We start from the raw sequence: 21976 nt of genomic DNA on the forward strand, positions 1-21976 counted from the left end.
AAACGTTTATTTTTTTAAAATATTACTTGGCATGTTTGGCGGGGCGGATTATAAAGACAAACATGTGGCCCGCGGGCCGTAGTTTGCCCACCCCTGATTTAAACGCATCTCTTACATAAAATACACAGTTTAATCACTATTTTGAGGACTCGAGGCTCGACTTGATAAACTGCGTCTGAGTCAAAGGCCAATGAGAGGATTTAATGTTCCTCCAAACAAAGATCCTCTGAACATTTGAGCGTTTGATGTAGTTAAAGAGCTTAATTTTACAGGAACAAACTGGAATATTTACATCCACTTTTCCAGGATCAGGACTTTAAGAAGAACCATCAACAACAAAAATCATAGAGATTGCAAAATACTCAAATCATAGGACTTAAGTACATAAATCAATGTATTAAAACAATTAGAATAAACATCTGACTGTGACAAATGATTTGCAATGGCCAAACTCAAGAAATGAAATCAAACAAAACAGTTGAGTTTTCACTTTTGTATATTAAGCAGAACATTTCAGAACATTTGAATCAATATTCAAACTGTGGCAAACAAAGGTGTTATATTTAGCTTTATCACATCATTAAAAACCTTTATTACATATTGGTATTTAGCTGACAGTTATTGGCTGGGAGCAGCAGAAGTGGGCGGAGTCATGTCAGAGTTTGGAACTTCCACCTGTAACAGACAAAGAAACATGGACATTTCATTATTCGATTCATTGGATTTATGTAGGTCAGACATAAAATGGCAAATTCTACATTTTGGGGGTTTTCATATCACATTTCTCATCAAAAACAAACCTGGAGTTGTGTTTCGCTTCATTCACACGTTTTTAATATTCCTGTGTTTAGTCCGTTTTCCTCTACAGAGCTCAAAATGCCTGGCTCCACCTTGTGACATCATCAGGTGGTAGTCCAGAAGTGCTTCTCTGCGTTTTTAAAGTATATTCACCATCACCAGACGCTTTCTAATCATTCTAGTATCATCACTAAAATGGCAAACTGTAAATTGGCCCCTCGTGAATGAACGTGAGAGCGAATGTGTCTGTGTCTGTGTCTGTGTGAACCCTGTGACGAGCCGGCCCCTGTCCAGGGTGAGCCCCGCCTAAGGCCCAAAGTCACTGGGACAGGCTCTAGTCACACGCCACCCCCAACGGGAACAAGAGGTAGAGAACAAGCGGTAGAGAACGAACCAACGAACTAGAGAACAAACTAGAGAACGAACAAACAAACGAACTAGAGAACGAACTAGAGAACGAACTAGAGAACGAACAAACGAACTAGAGAACGAACTAGAGAACGAACAAACGAACTAGAGAACGAACAAACGAACTAGAGAACGAACTAGAGAACGAACAAACGAACTAGAGAACGAACTAGAGAACGAACAAACGAACTAGAGAACGAACAAACGAACTAGAGAACGAACAAACGAACAAGAGAACGAACTAGAGAACGAACAAACGAACTAGAGAACGAACAAACGAACTAGAGAACGAACTAGAGAACGAACAAACGAACTAGAGAACGAACTAGAGAACGAACAAACGAACTAGAGAACGAACAAACGAACTAGAGAACGAACTAGAGAACGAACAAACGAACTAGAGAACGAACTAGAGAACGAACAAACGAACTAGAGAACGAACAAACGAACTAGAGAACGAACTAGAGAACGAACAAACGAACTAGAGAACGAACTAGAGAACGAACAAACGAACTAGAGAACGAACAAACGAACTAGAGAATGAACTAGAGAACGAACAAACGAACTAGAGAACGAACTAACAAACAAACAAACTAGAGAACTAACAAACAAACTAGAGAAAGAACTAGAGAACGAACGAACAAACGAACTAGAGAATGAACGAACTAGAGAACGAACAAACGAACTAGAGAACGAACAAACGAACTAGAGAACGAACTAGAGAACGAACAAACGAACTAGAGAACGAACAAACGAACTAGAGAACGAACTAGAGAACGAACAAAGGAACTAGAGAACGAACTAGAGAACGAACAAACGAACTAGAGAACGAACTAGAGAACGAACAAACGAACTAGAGAACGAACAAATGAACTAGAGAAGGAACTAGAGAAGGAACAAACGAACTAGAGAACGAACTAACGAACAAACAAACTAGAGAACTAACGAACGAACTAGAGAAAGAACTAGAGAACGAACGAACAAACGAACTAGAGAATGAACGAACTAGAGAACGAACGAACTAGAGAACGAACAAACAAACAAACAAACAAACAAACAAACAAACTAGAGAACGAACAAACGAACACCTCTACCTGGACTGAAACTTATCCATCTTGCATTTATTGTTGAGCATTTTCATTGCTCAACACTACATCGAATAACACTGCCTCTCCACAGATCCGACCTGTAATTTGACATGGTGGAGTCACCTGCTCGTCTCCATGGAGAACCTTAACACAATCAAGGGCTGACCTCTCCACCAGTAACGTTACATAGGGCACCTTTAACTTTACATAGTGCACCTTTAAGTGACACAATGCGACTAATGGACTTTGATGACTGCAGCCATTTTGAACCCAATTACACGGTGCAACCTCTATTTATACACGCTTCTACCTGCACGGACGCTTAAACGATCGTGAAAACAGTCCATTTGTTGTGTAAAGAAATTCGACTACTTTTATCCAACATCAAAATCTGATGGAGTTTTGTTATTGTACGTCTTTTAAAAAACACATTGAACCAAAATGATCTCATACTTCATTAACAACGCCCGGGAACATTTCAATCTCACGGATAGAGGCGGCTGCTGTCCCAAATCACAAAGCTATTAACTCAAGGAGACAGCGAAGGAGATGAGGAACTAGGAGACGAGAAGATAGGCGTCGAGGAGACAGAGGAGGGTTATATTAAAGACAGGACTTCAGACAGTCAAGGGAATATGGACTGTCTGGGTGAAAAAGCAAAGGAAAAGCTACGATATTATTGCTTTTGACACGTTTTTGTTGAATCACACGAAGTGTCCTTCAGACCAGGTCAGGTGCTTTTCCTTTTGGACACTTCTGGAGAATGAGAATGAGAATACCAGAGAATAATCCAGAAAACCTGCTCTACTTTTGTCTGAGAGAGGAACGCCACATTTTACCGTTTGAACTCTAGAGAGAAGATGTGTCATGTTGAAAAACATAATTCATCTGTTGATTTCTCATGGGAAATGTCTAAACTGAAGGTTAAAACTTAAGGAATGTACAATTTGTCTTATCAATGGCAGCAGTAGTAGCAGTAGTAGTAATAGTAATAGTAATTGCATTAGTAATAGCATTAGTAGTAGCAGTAGTAATAGTAATAGTAATAGCATTAGTAATAGCATTAGCAGTAGCAGTAGTAGCAGAAGTAGTAACAGTAATAGTAATAGTAATAGCATTAGCAGTAGCAGAAGCAGTAGTAGCAGTAGTAGCAATTGTAATAGTAATAGCATTAGTAATAGCATTAGCAGTAGCAGTAGTAGCAGTAGTAGCAGAAGTAGTAACAGTAATAGTAATAGCAGTAGCAGCAGTAGCAGCAGCAGCAGTGGCTTATACTTCCAAATCCCTTAAGGCTAATTTCAGTAAAAAGAAAAGAACCCAAATGTAAAACACAAACTACAGCAAGTATAATAGTAGAAGTAGTTTGGAATCTGATAAATGGATACATTTGATAAATGGATAAATCTGATAAATGGATAAATCTGATAAATAAAGCAGTCGTAGCATTAGTATTTTGCAGAGTTTAATAGTTTTCATTTATCTCAGTGGAGCTGAGCAACAATTCACATAATCATCGGTAAAATCATGTGGTTTGGAGCAGAATTTAGGCTTTGGAGGAAGAAATGTGACTATTGTTCGTGTTAAATTGATGTTTTGTTCATCTGTTCATTAAATTAAGTCTTGAAAGTCATTTTATTTGCTTATAGCTGGACAAAAATACTATCAAATAAAAAAAAGTGATCTATCAATGAGGAAAAACCACCCGCCCCATCTCCTGAAAGCTTTTGCCACTGTAAGTATTCATTTACTATTACACACATAGGTCATTATCAAAAGCTTGACATTCATTATATACCTTAACAACAACATTTCCTCCTTCTTCCCACTCTATACATTTGGTCCGTGTACATTAGCTCATTATACGGGCGATGCGGCGTCGCTTTAATTGTCCACATTGATCGCACGGTTTATCAGCGTTTGCCCGTTACAGATATTGTCCTCTCCATGAAGTCATTTGCTAATGCGAGTCCTCTAGGTTTTTACTATGTCTCGTCGTCAAAGTGTCCTTCACCTGAGCCACTGCCGCCTCTGCACTGATTACAACACCGAGGGGACAAAATGGTGGACGCCTGCAGACTCATGATACTAGTGAGCTGCACAATATACATGAAGATCAATATCAGGAAAGAGTTGGGTTTGGCCACAAAATATGTGCTTGGTAATTTCTTCCTCCTATTATTGATCAACCACAATTTTCTATTCCAAATTTATTTTGTCTTATTAGAACTAAATTTGGCTTTCAGTTTCAATATTCATATGAATATTTCAATATTCAATATTCAATATTCATTTCTTGAACATTAGGCTGAGCAAAATGATATGTCTGTTTGCCGTTACCCGACCGACCCGGTATAAAACTAGCCGACTGAAGAAAAAATATATGCATTTTGTTGAAAAAACGCCAAATTCTATTATTTTTTTGCTAAATCTATCTTACATCCCAAAATTCTACAAACGCATCGCGCAACGCATTTGCGTCTTCATTTTCGGTCCTCCATATGCTTCTGTAATAAAACAGAACGCACAAGAAGGAACCCATATTGCCTTTTACAAGTGGGTTTGCCTCTGTCAGCGCCACTGAACCGGCCATAGTTCATGTCACTCTCTATCATGGTGTGGCTTGATTTAAATTTGACTTGCGCATTGCATTCTGGGATTGAAACACACCCAGCAAATAAATTAAATTTGGATATTTTTTTTTGCCTTCAAAGTAAAAAATAAGAAGAAGAATTTGCCTACCGACCGACCCACTTGAAAAATGTTGGGTCAGGTTACAGCAAACAGACAATTTATGTCTGTCTGCCTAATATAAATCAGTGCCATTTCAGACAAAAAAAAGACTCCGAAGTTTGAACTCCGCTCCAGATCATAAGATTTTACAGACAGAGGATTAACCGTAGACCTCTCCAATAAAAATGATCACTGAAGATTAGAAATGACTGTTTGGAGGAGAGGAAGAGGAAGAGGAAGAGGAGGACAGATGAAAACCTGCCTGGACAAAGACACAGTTCTTCTCCCAGCGCCCAAAGGAGAAGTAGCAACTAAAATGAGATTATTTCTTCACACGTGCAGCGCTGCAAATAATCTGTGCATGATAAAGGAGACGTTTGACACGGCTGCTTCTGCTGCTTTTGTAACGTTTTGTCATCTCTGCAACGACACTGTCCGGCCAGTTACGGTCGCCTCAGAAGAGAGAATGGAACGGTGAGTGAAGATGCAGAGTCGTCCTCAAACCACGCTGAGTAAACATGTGCGGGGATATTGGATGGTTGCAGGTCGTTTCAAAATGTTATCTAAAAACTGTCTTTTAGAGGCAAGTTGTTGTTTGTAGCCGAGGCTCTGTTCACGTTTCTAATGATTAAATCTTAGTTAGAAATACAGTCATTTAACAGCATTGAGCTAGTCAGTGTGTAATGGAGGACCTGGACTGAGCAGTGAAGTGACAGTGACGTGACAGTGACGTGACAGTGACGTGACACGGGTACAGGTAAGTTTAGCTCAAAAGGATAAGAAAATGTCTGCAGCGCGAAGACTCAGGTTCAAGTCGACTTCCTGTGTGTTTTATTTCTTTGACTTTTGCGTGTACAGACACTAATGAATTGAAGTTCATGGAAAAACCTGTGTTTATAACAGTGGCGTTTCTGTCTCAAAGCTAGTGCTAACCTGATGTTAAAATAACACCATTTATGTTCACTTTAAGCTTCGCTACAAGCACATCCCGGGTCTTAACATGCTGCCAGTGATAATCCATCTGTAACTCACCCTCGCTGTGTGATATTTTAATTTAGATTTATTTTAGCAAGACTCTGCAAGTTTTCCTCCAGCACTAAACTAGAATTAGCCGAGCCCATCGTGAAAGTGCTCATTGTGTCCTGGTTTCAAACAAAGTAAAGTGACTTTTGTGGCACATTTTACAGTCCATTCTTTGTGCGATACATTAACCTCAATGAGACATATACAGGCACATTTTAGCACATTTCTTTTTGTTGTAAATATTGTCTCTGCTATGCCCCTGTGTACTCCATCCTGAAAAATAATCCTTACCTGAAATATTAGCAGCGCTTTGTAATCTTCAACTCGTGTACATGTTTTATGGTTTTCCCCCCGTCATTGTGTATTTTTGTACTAATCTAAAATTTAGGTCACGTTGCAAACGGCAAACCATGTCAAAATTAAGCTTATCTATTAATAAAACGAGGGAGGATGCCAGAAAATGTAGCTTGCGCGCTCTAAATCCAAAATTAACTCCTAGCCTACTTTTAATTTCCACAATTTACGCAGAAAATGTCGCCAAAAACATTCCACTATTTGGATGCGACAGACACTTTCAAACCGTTTGTCCTTCCAAGTCTCTTCTTTTTGATTTCAGGCCAAAATAAAGAGATAAAAATTGTCGTAAGATCCAAACTTGAGGATAAAACAAGTGGGGTTTTTGTACTCGGAGAAATCAGATGTGAACTCACTTTTAAGGCCACTTCCAGGGCCTTTATAATTTATGGTAATTTAATGAATTAGTCATAATAGAGTGATATTTCCAAAAGTCAAATAATTACTGAGAATAAAATACTAGGATAAGGGTTAGTTTTTCGTGTGTTTTAGATTAAACTGATGAAAAAAAAAATGTTTCCTTTGAAGCAACATTTTAAATTCTTTAAAATGATTTGATTTGTTTTGAGCTAAGGTATAAAATAAAAAACAAATTAAAACAGAGCTAAAAAGAACAATAAACTGCACATTATAATCATTTTCATACCAGTTTTTCGGCTCTTTTCCTCAACTTCCTCCAGACTGTGTGATGAGCCTTGAAGGAAACAGCCACAATCAGGACACAGTTTATTACAGTTTATGAGCGAGCAAAGAGCCAAAACAAAACAGTGTTCAAGACAGTGAAGAAAGTGATTAGGAGAAGGGGCCGTATTATGTATAATATCAGAAAATCCACAAATATCTTTTCAACCGACCACCACTATTCACATTTATTCATAGTTTATAGTCCCAACAAGGGCTGCAAGTAACCATTATTTTAGTAGTTGTCAATTTCTCACTTTTAAAATACAATATCAACCAAATAAAAAGGTTGATTGAAGCTTCTAGATTAATATTAATAATTCTATTCATTTGATAGGGACAGTGCCTTTTAATGAACATGTGAGGAACAAGTCAATGTCACTGTAAATATGCCAGATTCTGACCCACAAAGGTGCTTAAGTGTTATTATTGATGGAAATTAGAAATCGTTTAGTCTTTTTCGACATTTTGATTGAATAATGTCCAGATAATGATGATGAAAATACGACTATGATTATGTTTTATAGATTAGTCACATTTAGTCGAGCCCTGGTCCTGACAGAAGAGACATTAAGCATTCACAAAGGACAAAACATCTGCATTTTGACAGTTCAGGAGCTAATTCATTCATAAAGTTCCTCCACCACAAAGTTAAACTACAGTTAAAAACCTAATGACATCACACTAACAAGACCTGTGAGATGCCTGGACAGAGAAACAGTCCCTTTAGTGCATCTTAAAAGGTATAAAAGGGACTTAAGTGAACAAGAATCGCATTTACATCCAAACTGGGCTCTAGGGTCCAATTTGCCGCTCCATGAGACTCTTCAGGTGAGCCATGTTTAAAATGACCACAGTTAGTGTTTACCTGCAGCTGTGAGGGCAGAGACAGGCCCTGCGCCCGGCGATGGAGGCCCCACGGCCCGCTGCCCAAACTGTGGAGCGCGGTCACCTCGAACTGAGAGCACAGGCCGGTCCTGGCCACTAGGGGGCCGCTGGACAGAAGAACATGGTCGCCACATCTGCAAAATATGACCAGGGGGTAAATGAAATGGTGAAACTTGTCAAAAATAGACTTCATTCTACTAAATATCAGGAAAAAGTACATTGATGTATCTTTGGTTTTTATTATTTTTTCGTCTTCGCTGTATTTTATTCTCATCAGCGTATTATTTGTAAAGATAGCCTAATGCAGTGGTTCTCAAACTGTGGTACGTGCCTCTCTGGTGGTCCTGGTGGATTCCTCTCAAGTTCAAATATTTGCTGAATTTAGAGTCAATTTAATCCACATTTTTTTGCCCTCTTGTAGGTTTATTTAGAACTGATGTAGCAATTGTGAGTCCTAATTTAGACCTGGTTCAACCCTCGTTTAGACACAGAACGCTCCCGTTTTTGACCCGGTTCAGATCTGGTGGTAAAACTTTAACCCTGTAGTTTAGACTCTGATCCTAAGAAAAAAAACTGCAAATGTCTCCAAATAGAAGATACAATGAGTTCCTTGTCCTGATATTTAAAGGAGCACTGTGTAACCATTCCGCCGGAGGCATAGTGCACCTTTAATTCAAATGTAAAATAGGTTTTTTGTCACCTGTAGAGTGGAACTGTGCCTGTGGGGTTTTCAGAGGCCGTCTTTTCTACTTCTTCCAGTTTGTGCCTGAAACAAAAGCACCATTCAGTCACAGAGGGCTTTGGTTTGTGGAGAAGCAGAAGGGCAGATTATACAGGACACAGTTGTTATGGTAATGAAGCCATTTAAAGTAACGACAGGTTCCATGGTGTTCATTAAAGGTAGACTTGATTATTCTGATAAAGTCGCTCACACAATTACAATATAATAATAACATAGAGCCACAACAGAAAAGACAGACATTTACAGAACATTTCAAAATAATACAAGTTGAAAAAATAGCTAATGTGCAATACTGACTTAACCATGTGCAATACCGTCATATTCATGTGCAATACCGTCATATTCATGTGCAATTACTGTCATACTCACAAGCAATTAAGACCATATTCATGTGCATTTAACTGATGTAAATAAGAGTGTTTACTTACCATTAGTATTAGTATTATTTAGTCTTATGCTAGCTATTTTTACTTTACTTTATTATATTATTTTATTTTTATCTTTTTATTTGCTTTTTTTCCTCCATTCCCTATTAAGATATGAGAGGAGTTTTGTTAATAAGAGTTTTTGTTTTGTTTATAAGAGTTCTTCTAAGAGTGTTTTTTTCAAACTTCCTATAAGTTATCTGTCCTTCTCCTCTGTATCTACTGCGTTGCAACACCGCAATTTCCCCATGTGTGGACCATAAAGGATTATCTTATCTTATCTTAGAGACTAAAGACTAGTGTCAAATAAGGCATACGATTCCGTTTTGTCTCGTTTTATACTGATATTGCTACTCTAAAGTGGTTTGAATGGGATGGCACAGTGGCAGAGTGGTTAGACTCTAGTTAAGTAAAACCATCTCCCGGGAGAAAGGCAGGTGGTGCTCTTTAATGGCGCCCCGCCCCACCTCAGAGCAGTGTTTAAGGCGAATAACTCTAACTGAATCCTTCACAGCTCCAGGTTCATTCAAAGGCAATAGGAAACCTGTCGACCCACATCAGTCAGTCAAGTGTAAAATGACAGCTTGTGGTGGAGGGAGCGGTGGTGCGTTTACTTGCTGTGGGAGAAAACCTCCAGGGCAACTGAAGGCAACACGTCCAGAGGCTCAAAGGGCAGGTCCTGGTGGATGAGCAGCAGCGCCCCGCGGGTCAGTGAACGCAGCGCCTCCTGAAGAGAAAGAACATGAGAGGTTTAGCAGTCATTCGTACACTTTTCACCTCCATTAATATGGCAATAATTAAGATCATGTCCTGGTAGTGGGCCAAGACTCTGACTCAAACTGGACTAGAACAGGACCAAACCAAGTCTAGACAATAAACTATCTGTACTGAGACACACCAGGTCCAGACCACTTTTTGCCTTCAGACCTGGTTTGGTCATGGTCAGTCCAACAAGTAAAGCTTTTCCTTTTAGTCCCGATATAGACTTTGTATGTTCTAGTCCTGCTTTTGTCCCAATTTAGTCCCAATTTAGTCGCAATGCATTGATGCGGTTTCTGTGTTTCAGACCTTCTTTATCCTTGGTTCAGTCCTGGCTTAATCCTGCTTTAATCCTGGTTCACACAATTAAGGTAAAACATATTTAAGAAAAAAATGGTTTGGTTAGGTCAATTTATCTGTTGTTTAGTCGTGGTTTGGTTCAAGCACTAGTTTAGACCTTAGTTAGTCATGACTTAGAGCTAGCTCTGCCCTAGTTTGGTCCGGGTTTAGTCACCGACTAACCTTTGTTTAGTCTGGTTTTGTGCTAAACCTGTCTCATGTTCACTCCTGTGTAAACCCGGTCAAGTATTTGAGACATTTTATTCCAATATTCTGTTTCCTGCCTCTCTTCAGATTCTAATATTGGTGGGATCACACTGTCCCCATAACAATTCAAACATTCAATCAAACGTTACACAAAATAAAGGTTGCAAAATGAATCACAGATTATCACAATGAGTAAATCACATATTCTGGAGTTTCTTTGGTTATTTAACGTCCTCTTTGAGAACTAAATGTGTCTCCACTGTGTTTTATTCCGTGTAAAAGCTTTAACCCTGTAGTTTAAACCTCTACAAACATGTTCTGAAATGCATGAGCTCCTCGTGTTTGTTTAGCTCTTCAGATCTCACTCTTCTCTCCAACGTTAATGCTGCTGGATCTAATCGCCATCGCGGTCCTTGTCAGAAAAAATTGCAATTAGATATTTTCACAAAATTGCTCAACCCACAGTAAAACAAAAGAGTCTATTTTGAACAAGTGACTCAATAAAAGCTGGAAGGAAGAGCATGATATTTTTAGATCGCTGGAGCCGTTTGTTAGCTCAGTCATAGGGAGAATTCAAATGCGACTTTAGCCCCTTGTTTATAAGAACATGTCCTAAACTCACACAAACGCCACAGCCCTGGAACTGAACCAGGGACCTTCTCACTGAGAGGTCAGAATGCCAACGACCTGGCCACCATTTCAGATTCCATACTATTCAAGTGTCTCGACTAAATACATGTTATCAGAAAGAGACTAGTGGGATGTAAAAGTGTTGACACAGTTGCACATTGGAGAGAAATAATGAAAGCCTCTGCACTCGCTACAGGAAATATCAGATACATTGGGCTTGATGCATTCTTGAGGCTTGAATTGGCTTTTAAGCTTTTAGTATTTCCCATTTTGAAACTTAAAGTAACGTCTTCATTTGGAGAACACACTTGACAAAGCACATGTTTTGGATGAGCAGGTGGAGCACCCTCCGTCAGACGTAATTAAGCCCTTAGGCAACGTGAACGATGCTAATAGAGCTTTGTGTTTGTTGTGAACACAATGTAAGCGCAGGACACATTCAGAGACGGTGTGTGGACTTAAAAACTGCACTGAATGAGTTTGGATTTCTACTTACTCTATGAAACTGAGTGATTTTTGAGGTTCGGAGAAGAGAACCTTATAAACAAGATTAAAAAATGAAAGACAAATACTGTAGTCATCTGAAAAACAAGACGTTTCAGCTCTCATCAGTCATTCTCAGTCTGTGGATCTTGTCTGAGAATGGATGAGCCCAAACATCTTTCCATAAACACTGAATATTTATCCATGAACTCTCCTGGACAAATGACCGGTCACACAGTTACACACAGTTACACACTGTTACACACTGTTACACACACTGTTACACACTGTTACCTCGTCAAAAACATACCATAGATGAGGAGGCCACAGTATAACATGGTTAAAAGCATGAAAAAGTCACATTTGCATAATATGTGTCCTCTAATAAATGTGATAATTGTCCTCTCTTGGATGAATAAGGGATTACATCACCAGTTAAATCATGAAGGGAAGAAACACAGAGATGAATGAGGAAAGTCAAGGTTTACAATGACCTCTAGTGGTTATAGAAAGTTTGTGTCGTTTTTGTCCCAAGGGGATCCGTCCCAATTTAAATCATCCCAAATGTTCAACAAAAAATATAAAATCAAGAGAACAACATATTCTACAAACATCTCTTTGGTTATAAGCGTTATATATGAGGGGATTAGAGCGTTTAGAGGGCACAGCTCGTTAATTGATGCTTATTATAATGCTGCACATCCATCTGGTGTGAGTTTAGACTGCAGTTGTTTTGCAGAATTAAAGCGGTTTTAGTTTGACTTGAGCGCCTGCATTTAAAAACATGTTTGGACCAACCTCAGAGGGCGTCCACGAGTCCAACTGTGGATCGAGAACCGCATCACAGCAAAACGCTCCTGAAAGAACTGGAACAAGAGAAGTTAATATACACTGTTCTTTTTAGTTCTAGTTGTCATAGTGAAGTACTAGTCTGAGGTTGCAGTCACACGTCACCACATCTAAACTGGGACTAAACCATTACTAAACAAGACACTATATCTGGACTAAACCAGGACTAAACAAGACACTATATCTGGACTAAACCAGGACTAAACAAGACACTATATCTGGACTAAACCAGGACTAAACAAGACACTATATCTGGACTAAACCAGGACTAAACAAGACACTATATCTGGACTAAACCAGGACTAAACAAGAAACTATATCTGGACTAAACCAGGACTAAACAAGAAACTATATCTGGACTAAACCAGGACTAAACAAGAAACTATATCTGGACTAAACCAGGACTAAACAAGAAACTATATCTGGACTAAACCAGGACTAAACAAGACACTATATCTGGACTAAACAAGAAACTATATCTGGACTAAACCAGGACTAAACAAGACACTATATCTGGACTAAACCAGGACTAAACAAGAAACTATATCTGGACTAAACCAGGACTAAACAAGACACTATATCTGGACTAAACCAGGACTAAACAAGAAACTATATCTGGACTAAACCAGGACTAAACAAGACACTATATCTGGACTAAACCAGGACTAAACAAGAAACTATATCTGGACTAAACCAGGACTAAACAAGAAACTATATCTGGACTAAACCAGGACTAAACAAGAAACTATATCTGGACTAAACCAGGACTAAACAAGACACTATATCTGGACTAAACAAGAAACTATATCTGGACTAAACCAGGACTAAACAAGACACTATATCTGGACTAAACCAGGACTAAACAAGAAACTATATCTGGACTAAACCAGGACTAAACAAGAAACTATATCTGGACTAAACCAGGACTAAACAAGAAACTATATCTGGACTAAACCAGGACTAAACAAGACACTATATCTGGACTAAACCAGTACTAAACAAGACACTATATCTGGACTAAACCAGTACTAAACAAGAAACTCTATCTGGACTAAACCAGTACTAAACAAGACACTATATCTGGACTAAACCAGTACTAAACAAGAAACTCTATCTGGACTAAACCAGGACTAAACAAGAAACTCTATCTGGACTAAACCAGGACTAAACAAGACACTATATCTGGACTAAACCAGTACTAAACAAGACACTATATCTGGACTAAACAAGAAACTCTATCTGGACTAAACCAGTACTAAACAAGAAACTATATCTGGACTAAACCAGTACAAAACAAGAAACTCTATCTGGACTAAACCAGTACTAAACAAGACACTATATCTGGACTAAACAAGAAACTCTATCTGGACTAAACCAGTACTAAACAAGACACTATATCTGGACTAAACAAGAAACTCTATCTGGACTAAACCAGTACTAAACAAGACACTATATCTGGACTAAACCAGTACTAAACAAGACACTATATCTGGACTAAACCAGGACTAAACAAGAAACTATATCTGGACTAAACCAGGACTAAACAAGACACTATATCTGGACTAAACCAGGACTAAACAAGAAACTATATCTGGACTAAACCAGGACTAAACAAGACACTATATCTGGACTAAACCAGGACTAAACAAGAAACTATATCTGGACTAAACCAGGACTAAACAAGAAACTATATCTGGACTAAACCAGGACTAAACAAGAAACTATATCTGGACTAAACCAGGACTAAACAAGACACTATATCTGGACTAAACAAGAAACTATATCTGGACTAAACCAGGACTAAACAAGACACTATATCTGGACTAAACCAGGACTAAACAAGAAACTATATCTGGACTAAACCAGGACTAAACAAGAAACTATATCTGGACTAAACCAGGACTAAACAAGAAACTATATCTGGACTAAACCAGGACTAAACAAGACACTATATCTGGACTAAACCAGTACTAAACAAGACACTATATCTGGACTAAACCAGTACTAAACAAGAAACTCTATCTGGACTAAACCAGTACTAAACAAGACACTATATCTGGACTAAACCAGTACTAAACAAGAAACTCTATCTGGACTAAACCAGGACTAAACAAGAAACTCTATCTGGACTAAACCAGGACTAAACAAGACACTATATCTGGACTAAACCAGTACTAAACAAGACACTATATCTGGACTAAACAAGAAACTCTATCTGGACTAAACCAGTACTAAACAAGAAACTATATCTGGACTAAACCAGTACAAAACAAGAAACTCTATCTGGACTAAACCAGTACTAAACAAGACACTATATCTGGACTAAACCAGTACTAAACAAGAAACTATCTGGACTAAACCAGTACTAAACAAGAAACTATATCTGGACTAGACCAGGACTAAAATTCCCAAGGTCATCAATTTGATGATTTTCAGAACGATACGACTCTTGATTACTCTTTCTTTCTTACTCTTTCAGATTCTGGGGCTCTTCACTTTTTCTTTACCCGTGTGTAAATCATCCCTTTATTGCAATTCAACTGAAATAAATAATGTTAACACGAGTTCTGAATAATCCTTCCTCTAACTCCCACGCCAGTCAATTTGACGGCTCTGATAAATAGTCATTTGTTCCCGTGGATGACGGTGTCGCGCGAGTGTTGCGTCACCTTTAGTGTCGCTCAAGGGAAAATGCATTTGAGGAAGGAATTAACCTTTTCCTGTGGTTTGATCAGAAGGAGACACAAAAAACACAGGCCTCCCCCGGCTAACCGTCCTCCGCTACAAACATCACTGTGGACGAGCAGCTTCTCCCGACCAAAGCCAGATGCCCGTTCACACAATACATGGCAAACAAACCAGACAAGTTTGGCATAAAGTGTTGGCTGGCAGCAGATATCTTGCCTGAGCAGCCGTTCCCAACACGTTTTGACAGACGACTTTACAGAACCGTGAGGATCTGAGGCTCGACCGCTGCGTTTCAATTCCTGGGGCGGAGTTTAGAGCAGCGACAGAACCAATCACATAAACCCAGAAGTGACGCAAAAAACGCGACATGCTTAACCGGATATTACGTAGCCCATGTCAACAAGGCGTGTTCCGCGTTATCCGTCCCCGAACGCAGAAAATGTCTCCTGAATCGCGATGACGCCCTTCGTATAACCGCATCTAACGACACGCACGCCAGGTCAGCGTCTCGGTGAAAGTGTGCTCCCCCCCCCCCGAGCCCAAAAGCCGCTGTTCTCCACCAAAGTGCTGAAGAACGCGCACACCACCCTGACCATGTACCAAGGCGAAAAAGAAAAGAAAAATGTGTGCATTATGAGCAGGGTGCACTCATCTGCTGGCACCCTCAGCGGCCCCCGAAGCAAAGCCAGAGCCTGTGCTTTATTACGACCGCACCGAGGTCGAGGAGGACGTGCTGGAGCAAATGCTGAGGAAGTGCTCAGTGAAAGCAGCAGCGCGAAGACGTTCATCTTTGAGCTGACCAACAAACTCAGAGCAAACCACATGCTCAAAACCACAGCCCGCGGCCCCTGTTCATGTCCTTTTGGAACCATCAACAGAAGTCGAAAGAAGGAGCGTGCTGCCGTTTGCTGTAATTATGTTCTTAGATTTTGTTTATTGTATTGAGTGTTTCGATGATTTAGACCCGCCCCTATATTTCACGTTTATTGTAATGACTTTTATAGCCGACTGAAAAATCTTTTGTAAAATATGTTCTTTTCATTGTCTAAAATTATATTCTCCAAATTTATACTTGATGATTTAGAATGATTTAGAAATGAACAATTATGTGTAAATGTCAAATATCTTGCTTTTTGTTGCCTAAACATACATTTCTTTGTTAGATTGTGTCTGTAATTTTGTTGACATATGAGCAAGTTTATTGTAATAATTAGATATAAATATAATATTTTATTGTAATTTATTTTATAATTTCCCTATATATTCCCATGTTGAATAAATGTATGACTTAATATACAAATTTTTAAAAAAACATATTATTTTTATTATTCAGAGTGAATTTGCCAATTTTTTTATGATACAAACAAAATAATACAAATGATTAATGGACTCTTTTGTTTTAAAGAGGCTGAGAGACCAATTTTTAGCAAGTTAGAAGAATCATTCTATTGATGACGTCGTCGCCAGAGCGCAACAGTCAAACTGACGGCCTTGGGAGTTCTAATGTTAAAACTGTCCATTCAGCACTAAATTGGATTGATATTCAACATAAATATCCACAGAAATCAAATTTGTCTTGTACCTGGGACTTCTGGAGACCGGAGCAGCTCCACGGAGAAGTCGTCTTTAAAGGCCGTCTCTAAAACCTGACCCAGAAGAGCCGAGCAGGACCGCCAGAAAGCCTGAGAGAGAAACACGTAATAAACATGTAATAAACATGTAACTAAACAACTATCAATACAGTTACTAATCTTATGTTGCTAATTGTATATGTATTTGATCTAATTTGAGTGACTTTAGTTAGACGTGTAGGCTACATTATGACATTATTATACTTTCAGTTCACTCTGCGTTACCCACAGACACTCAAGGCTTTAAGGGCTTTTCTGTCACTGTAATTCACACGACGCAGGATGTTCTAGTCGGTCTCTTACCTGCGCTCTGGTCACGGCCCTGGTGTGTGCGCGCAGAAGCACACGTATAGAAGCATACGTATGTGCGCGCAGAAGCACACGTATGTGCGCGCAGAAGCACACGTATGTGCGCGCAGAAGCACACGTATAGAAGCATACGTATGTGCGCGCAGAAGCACACGTATGTGCGCGCAGAAGCACACGTATGTGCGCGCAGAAGCACACGTATAGAAGCATACGTATGTGCGCGCAGAAGCACACGTATGTGCGCGCAGAAGCACACGTATGTGCGCGCAGAAGCACACGTATAGAAGCATACGTATGTGCGCGCAGAAGCACACGTATGTGCGCGCAGAAGCACACGTATGTGCGCGCAGAAGCCCACGTATGTGCGCGCAGAAGTACACGTATAGAAGCACACGTATGTGCTTGCGCAGAAGCACACGTATGTGCGCGCAGAAGCACACGTATGTGCGCGCTCCTTTGCCACGTGTGTAAAATCCCTTATTACATCCACACAGACCCTGCGCGACGTGCAGTGGGTCGCAGGCTTCACGAGCGCTAAAATGTTTGCTTGTGGTGAAGGAGGAAGAGAAGAGCGCTGACGCGACAATTAAAGACAGAGTGGCCCAAAGCAGCATCGAGAAGAGGAATCGTTAAGGAGCAAAAATGTGGAGCCAGTTCTCAGTTCCCGTCCCAAGCCTCGTTTCCCAGACCATGTGTTTTACCCCAGCTGTAACTGCAGCGAGTAGTAGTTCCACATTGACTCAAGGCCTGAATACTTACTTTACGCTGCTCTGTACGCAGTTTTATTTTACTTTTTTAAATCCGGAAACCCCATAAAATGTTATTGTAATAATGGAATACCACATTATGCACAATAGTACCTGGTTGACAGCAGTGGGGTCTTGGTCTTTAAAGGTGAGCAGTCTCAGAGAGCAGGAGTCGGTCAGCGGTTTGTGAAGCGGCCACAGTTCCTCATCCACCAGAGCCAAGACTGAAGAGTTCACGTGATGTTCCGTCACATCTGGACACAAGGTAACATTTTAAAACTGTGTAATGTTTGTATTGTTATTGGCCTTTGCACGCTCTTGAGAACCTGTTCTGGCATCTCATGTTTTAGAAGCATTATTCTGTATATTGAGATTAAATATGAACGCACCAGCTACTGGCAGCAGTGGGAGGAATTACCCTCAAAAGCTATTTAATCACCCTGTCTGGGGCATGATGACAAGCACACTGTGGCAATGATTGACATTTGACTGCAGTCCTCAGAACGAACCTGGCGAGGATGTATGGCCAAAGCAGAAACAACCTTCAGAGCTCTACCTTTCTCGTAAAAATGCGGGGGAAATTGAAATGCGGTGTTTTTTGAGGAACAATGTTATAACATGGTTAAGTTTAAAAAAGAAAAGAAAAAGAAAAGTCCTTTAAGTCTTTATGAACTAACCCTGTATTTTAAGCTTGTACAAACATGGGATTCCTGTATTAGTTTAGTAATACAGCAGACAAATTGCAATTCACCAAATCCTCCAGCCTTATACTTGTGTGAACTCACGTCGTGCACAGCTGAGTGGAGTGGACATCCCTTTATTCATGATGAGCACCGTCCCCTCCAGCCCTGGGCCTTGCAAGGACACCTCAATCTTCTCAATTCGAGGAAACAGCGCCCTCTGTCGGCTCTGTTCCCTCGAAAACACCTCATTTCTGTGACTCCGGGCCTCAGCGGCGGAAGGACGGACGGCAGCAACAGCAGACGCAAAGCCTGGAGAGAAAGACACCAAAAACCTTTAATAACTCAAGGTCCTCACGGAGTTACTGTGTAAGAGTTTTCAAGCTTTGTAGCACATGTACCAGCGGCTTGGACAAGATAACCAGTCCACAAGTTCATATTGTTGCCGTGCTCGTTTATGAAAGAAAATGCATGAATCAGAGTTAAAATCTATCAGATGTTTAATCCCTGCCCTGTACAAGACTAATACAGATAGCGGAGCGCTTACAGAATCTGTCCCTAGGCGAATGTGACCGGCGACTTACACGGGCGTTCCAGAATCGCGCCGAACACTCTGCTGTATATTTATAACATTCAGATATTAGGCGGAATATGACGGTTGACGCCTCCTTCCAGTGTTCTTCCCTGAGCTCTTCCGCACGTCTGTGGCCTTGAAGTCTGCAGCCGCTGAAGGTGTCCATCCTTATCAAAGACTGTCTCAAAAGGAGCAGTGAGTGTCTCAAATGGGACAATAGACTATGTGTTGTGTGTATAAGGAGTTAACCCAAGTGTGACACAGTCTAAAATGAATATTGTTGGTTGTACAATATAGTAATGGTTAACATATTTAGATTCCCCTTCAATATTAAGATAAGATAAGATATTCCTTTATTGTCCACACATGGGGAAATTCCATTGTTGCAACGCAGTAGATACAGAGGAAAAGGACGGATAACTTATAGGAAGTTTAAAATACACTCTTAATAGAAGAACTCTTATAAACATAACTCTTATAAACAAAAACTCCTATAGACAAAACCTCTCATTTCTTAATAAGGAATGGAGGGGAAAATAAATAAAGATAAAATAAAATAAAAACAGCTAGCATACTAACTTGTTGATACATGACACAATGATAAGAGCGCTATTGTGGTTTGACATATGCAACATTTGAGTTTGTTTATTATGGTTCCGATTCAATTATAAACTATATTTTAGGGCTGATATGAGTGGCCAATTTTAAATTCACTACAAACTCATAAGTGACTTATGGTGACCTGACGACTATAAAAAAAATAATTACAGTTGTGTTTTGCTCATCATTGTTTGAACTATACAAGCTCTAAAACACATGCCAAAATATCTCTTATTACAAAGACGGCAGCATATTTACATCAAAATGTTAAAAAAGAACAGACTGATTTAAATCCATAACACACTATATTCGGGATTATCGAGAAGCCTCTTGGCATTTCAACATTTATTTGGTTGATAATGTATTAAAAAAAAGCTCAATGTAAAAAAAAAAATCATCAAATTAGCAGACAAGCTGTAGTCGTACCTGGCACTGCCTTTTCTTCCAGAGGTTCACGCCTCAAAAACACGTTTATAAAATATACAATTCAATTTTATTCTATTTAAAATGCGTAAAAAGTTAAATAGATACACCCTCATAAAATGTTTCCCTGCTCTTCAGGTAATACAAGTATAAAAAGCCTTATTTTATCTGGGCAAAGTCATTATTTAAAACATTTTAAAAGCAAATGCTGATTTCCTTCCCGCTTGTAGCAGCTCCCATAAATGTCTGTGATTAAATTATGACTTAGTCCAGATTAATTTTATGGCCCGTAAAAAAATGTTTTGCAATTGCTTTTAAATAAGCTTTTAAAATATTTTAGCTCCTTACATTTGATATTGTTGCATTGATCAGAACAACTCCTCAATAAAGTAGTCCATTATAATATAATCTATAATTTAGTCCACAACACCATCATAAAAACACTTCCAGACACGTTACATCGGTGGTAATATTTGACAAATAAACACATGGACACTTTGTATGAACTTGAAAATGACATTAGCTATCCATAACTTTATCCATAATTCAATACGTTAATTTTCTTAAGGTAGAGACCATTTAACCTTCATCCAAAAAGAAGAACCTTGGACAAAATTAAGATGCATCAAATGTTTGTGCAATAAATACATATAATATTATCAAACGATCCGGTTTATCCTCCTGTATCGCCACAAAATGACACTAAAATTAAGACTTACGTCGCTGGAGAAGAATGCACGCGCTTCTTGTCGTCATTCTGAAAAAAAAAAAAACAATAAAAAGGCACAAAAACAAGCTTCTAAATGCACAAAAATGATGAAAATTCCTTGTTATTGGAGCTGGATGAAGGACGCCATGCCTGACGCTGGAGTTGCACCTGGTTTAGAGCCGGGCGGAAACAAACAGTGAGATTATAGTTCCGGGATGAAGTGCAGAGGACTGGGGAGCAGGGGGCGCTGTTAGACTGCAGAAATATATACATATAAAGCAAGACATTAGTCATCTATTGGCACATTTTTATTAAGCTTTGTTTAGCAAAGTGCAAAAGATGAAGAAATACTTGAGTAGACTTGAGGTAGTCCAGGTTTAGTCCTGGTTTAGTCATGTAATCTTGTTCTGTTTAAGACCCAGGACAATTTGCATTGTCCAAAGTCCTGGTTTACACCTAACTATATTATTCAGCTTTTTTAGTTTGGTCCTGGGTCAATCCTGAGATGGTTGAGCTTAAGTCCTGCTCAAGCTGGTGTGGCGTTTAGACTCATTGTCTAAAATATTCTGTCCTTTACTCAACAATGCAAACAATTTTCTAGTTTAATCCCTTTTATTTGATCATCTGACCTGTTTTTGTCCTGGTTCATTTATTTAGCAATTAATAGTAAGATTATGGCATATTGTATCTGTTTGATTCAATGTGAAGCGCTAATAAAATGAATGCATATATGTGTTAACAGTACTTAACCAAATAACCAAAATTTGTTGTTAAATTTATTATTAGAATAGACAATGCGGTATTCTAGCATATTTTGATTATTGTGCACCGTCAATGTCAACTTAATAACAATTGACATGACATAATAAATGGCTTAAATCATTACTGCATAGAAAATATGACGCTTTGTCATAAAGTAATAAAGTTAAATGATACAGTATGTCAGCTTTAATTAGGCAAGTGCAAGTAAAAATCTGTTCTTCAATTAGCACAATAAATATAAAAGTGAGTCTAATCTTCGTCTTGGCTCCGACTATTTAATCTTCTAATGGACTGTAATGGCCCCGAGAATGTGACGGATGAACGTTTCAGAAGTGGGATCTGCAACTTTAGCTTTTTGGCAGCGATTTCAGATAAACTGCAGCAAGAGGGAAAAGTGTAAATATTTGTCCCAAAAAAAAAGGACATAAATAAAAAATGGCAACATAAATA

At 39.1% G+C, this 21976-nt stretch overlaps 1 protein-coding gene across 1 annotated transcript; it reads right to left on the minus strand.

The window, feature by feature from the left end:
- Nucleotides 1–515: 515 nt before the first annotated feature.
- Nucleotides 516–20929, minus strand: mrpl39 (mitochondrial ribosomal protein L39). Its single transcript, XM_072443893.1, has 10 exons — nt 20775–20929; nt 18564–18770; nt 17893–18032; nt 16675–16774; nt 12354–12421; nt 9752–9864; nt 8671–8736; nt 7951–8104; nt 7048–7095; nt 516–675 (listed from the first exon to the last, which is right to left on the minus strand). The coding sequence occupies exons 1-10, from the start codon at nt 20809–20811 to the stop codon at nt 619–621; spliced, it is 990 nt and encodes a 329-aa protein (XP_072299994.1). The 5' UTR covers nt 20812–20929; the 3' UTR covers nt 516–618.
- Nucleotides 20930–21976: the final 1047 nt, after the last annotated feature.

This window comes from Eucyclogobius newberryi, unplaced genomic scaffold (genome assembly GCF_026437365.1).
Source record: "Eucyclogobius newberryi isolate DKJ021-1_F unplaced genomic scaffold, fEucNew1.0.hap1 SCAF_1, whole genome shotgun sequence".
Taxonomy (NCBI): Eukaryota; Metazoa; Chordata; class Actinopteri; order Gobiiformes; family Gobiidae; genus Eucyclogobius; species Eucyclogobius newberryi.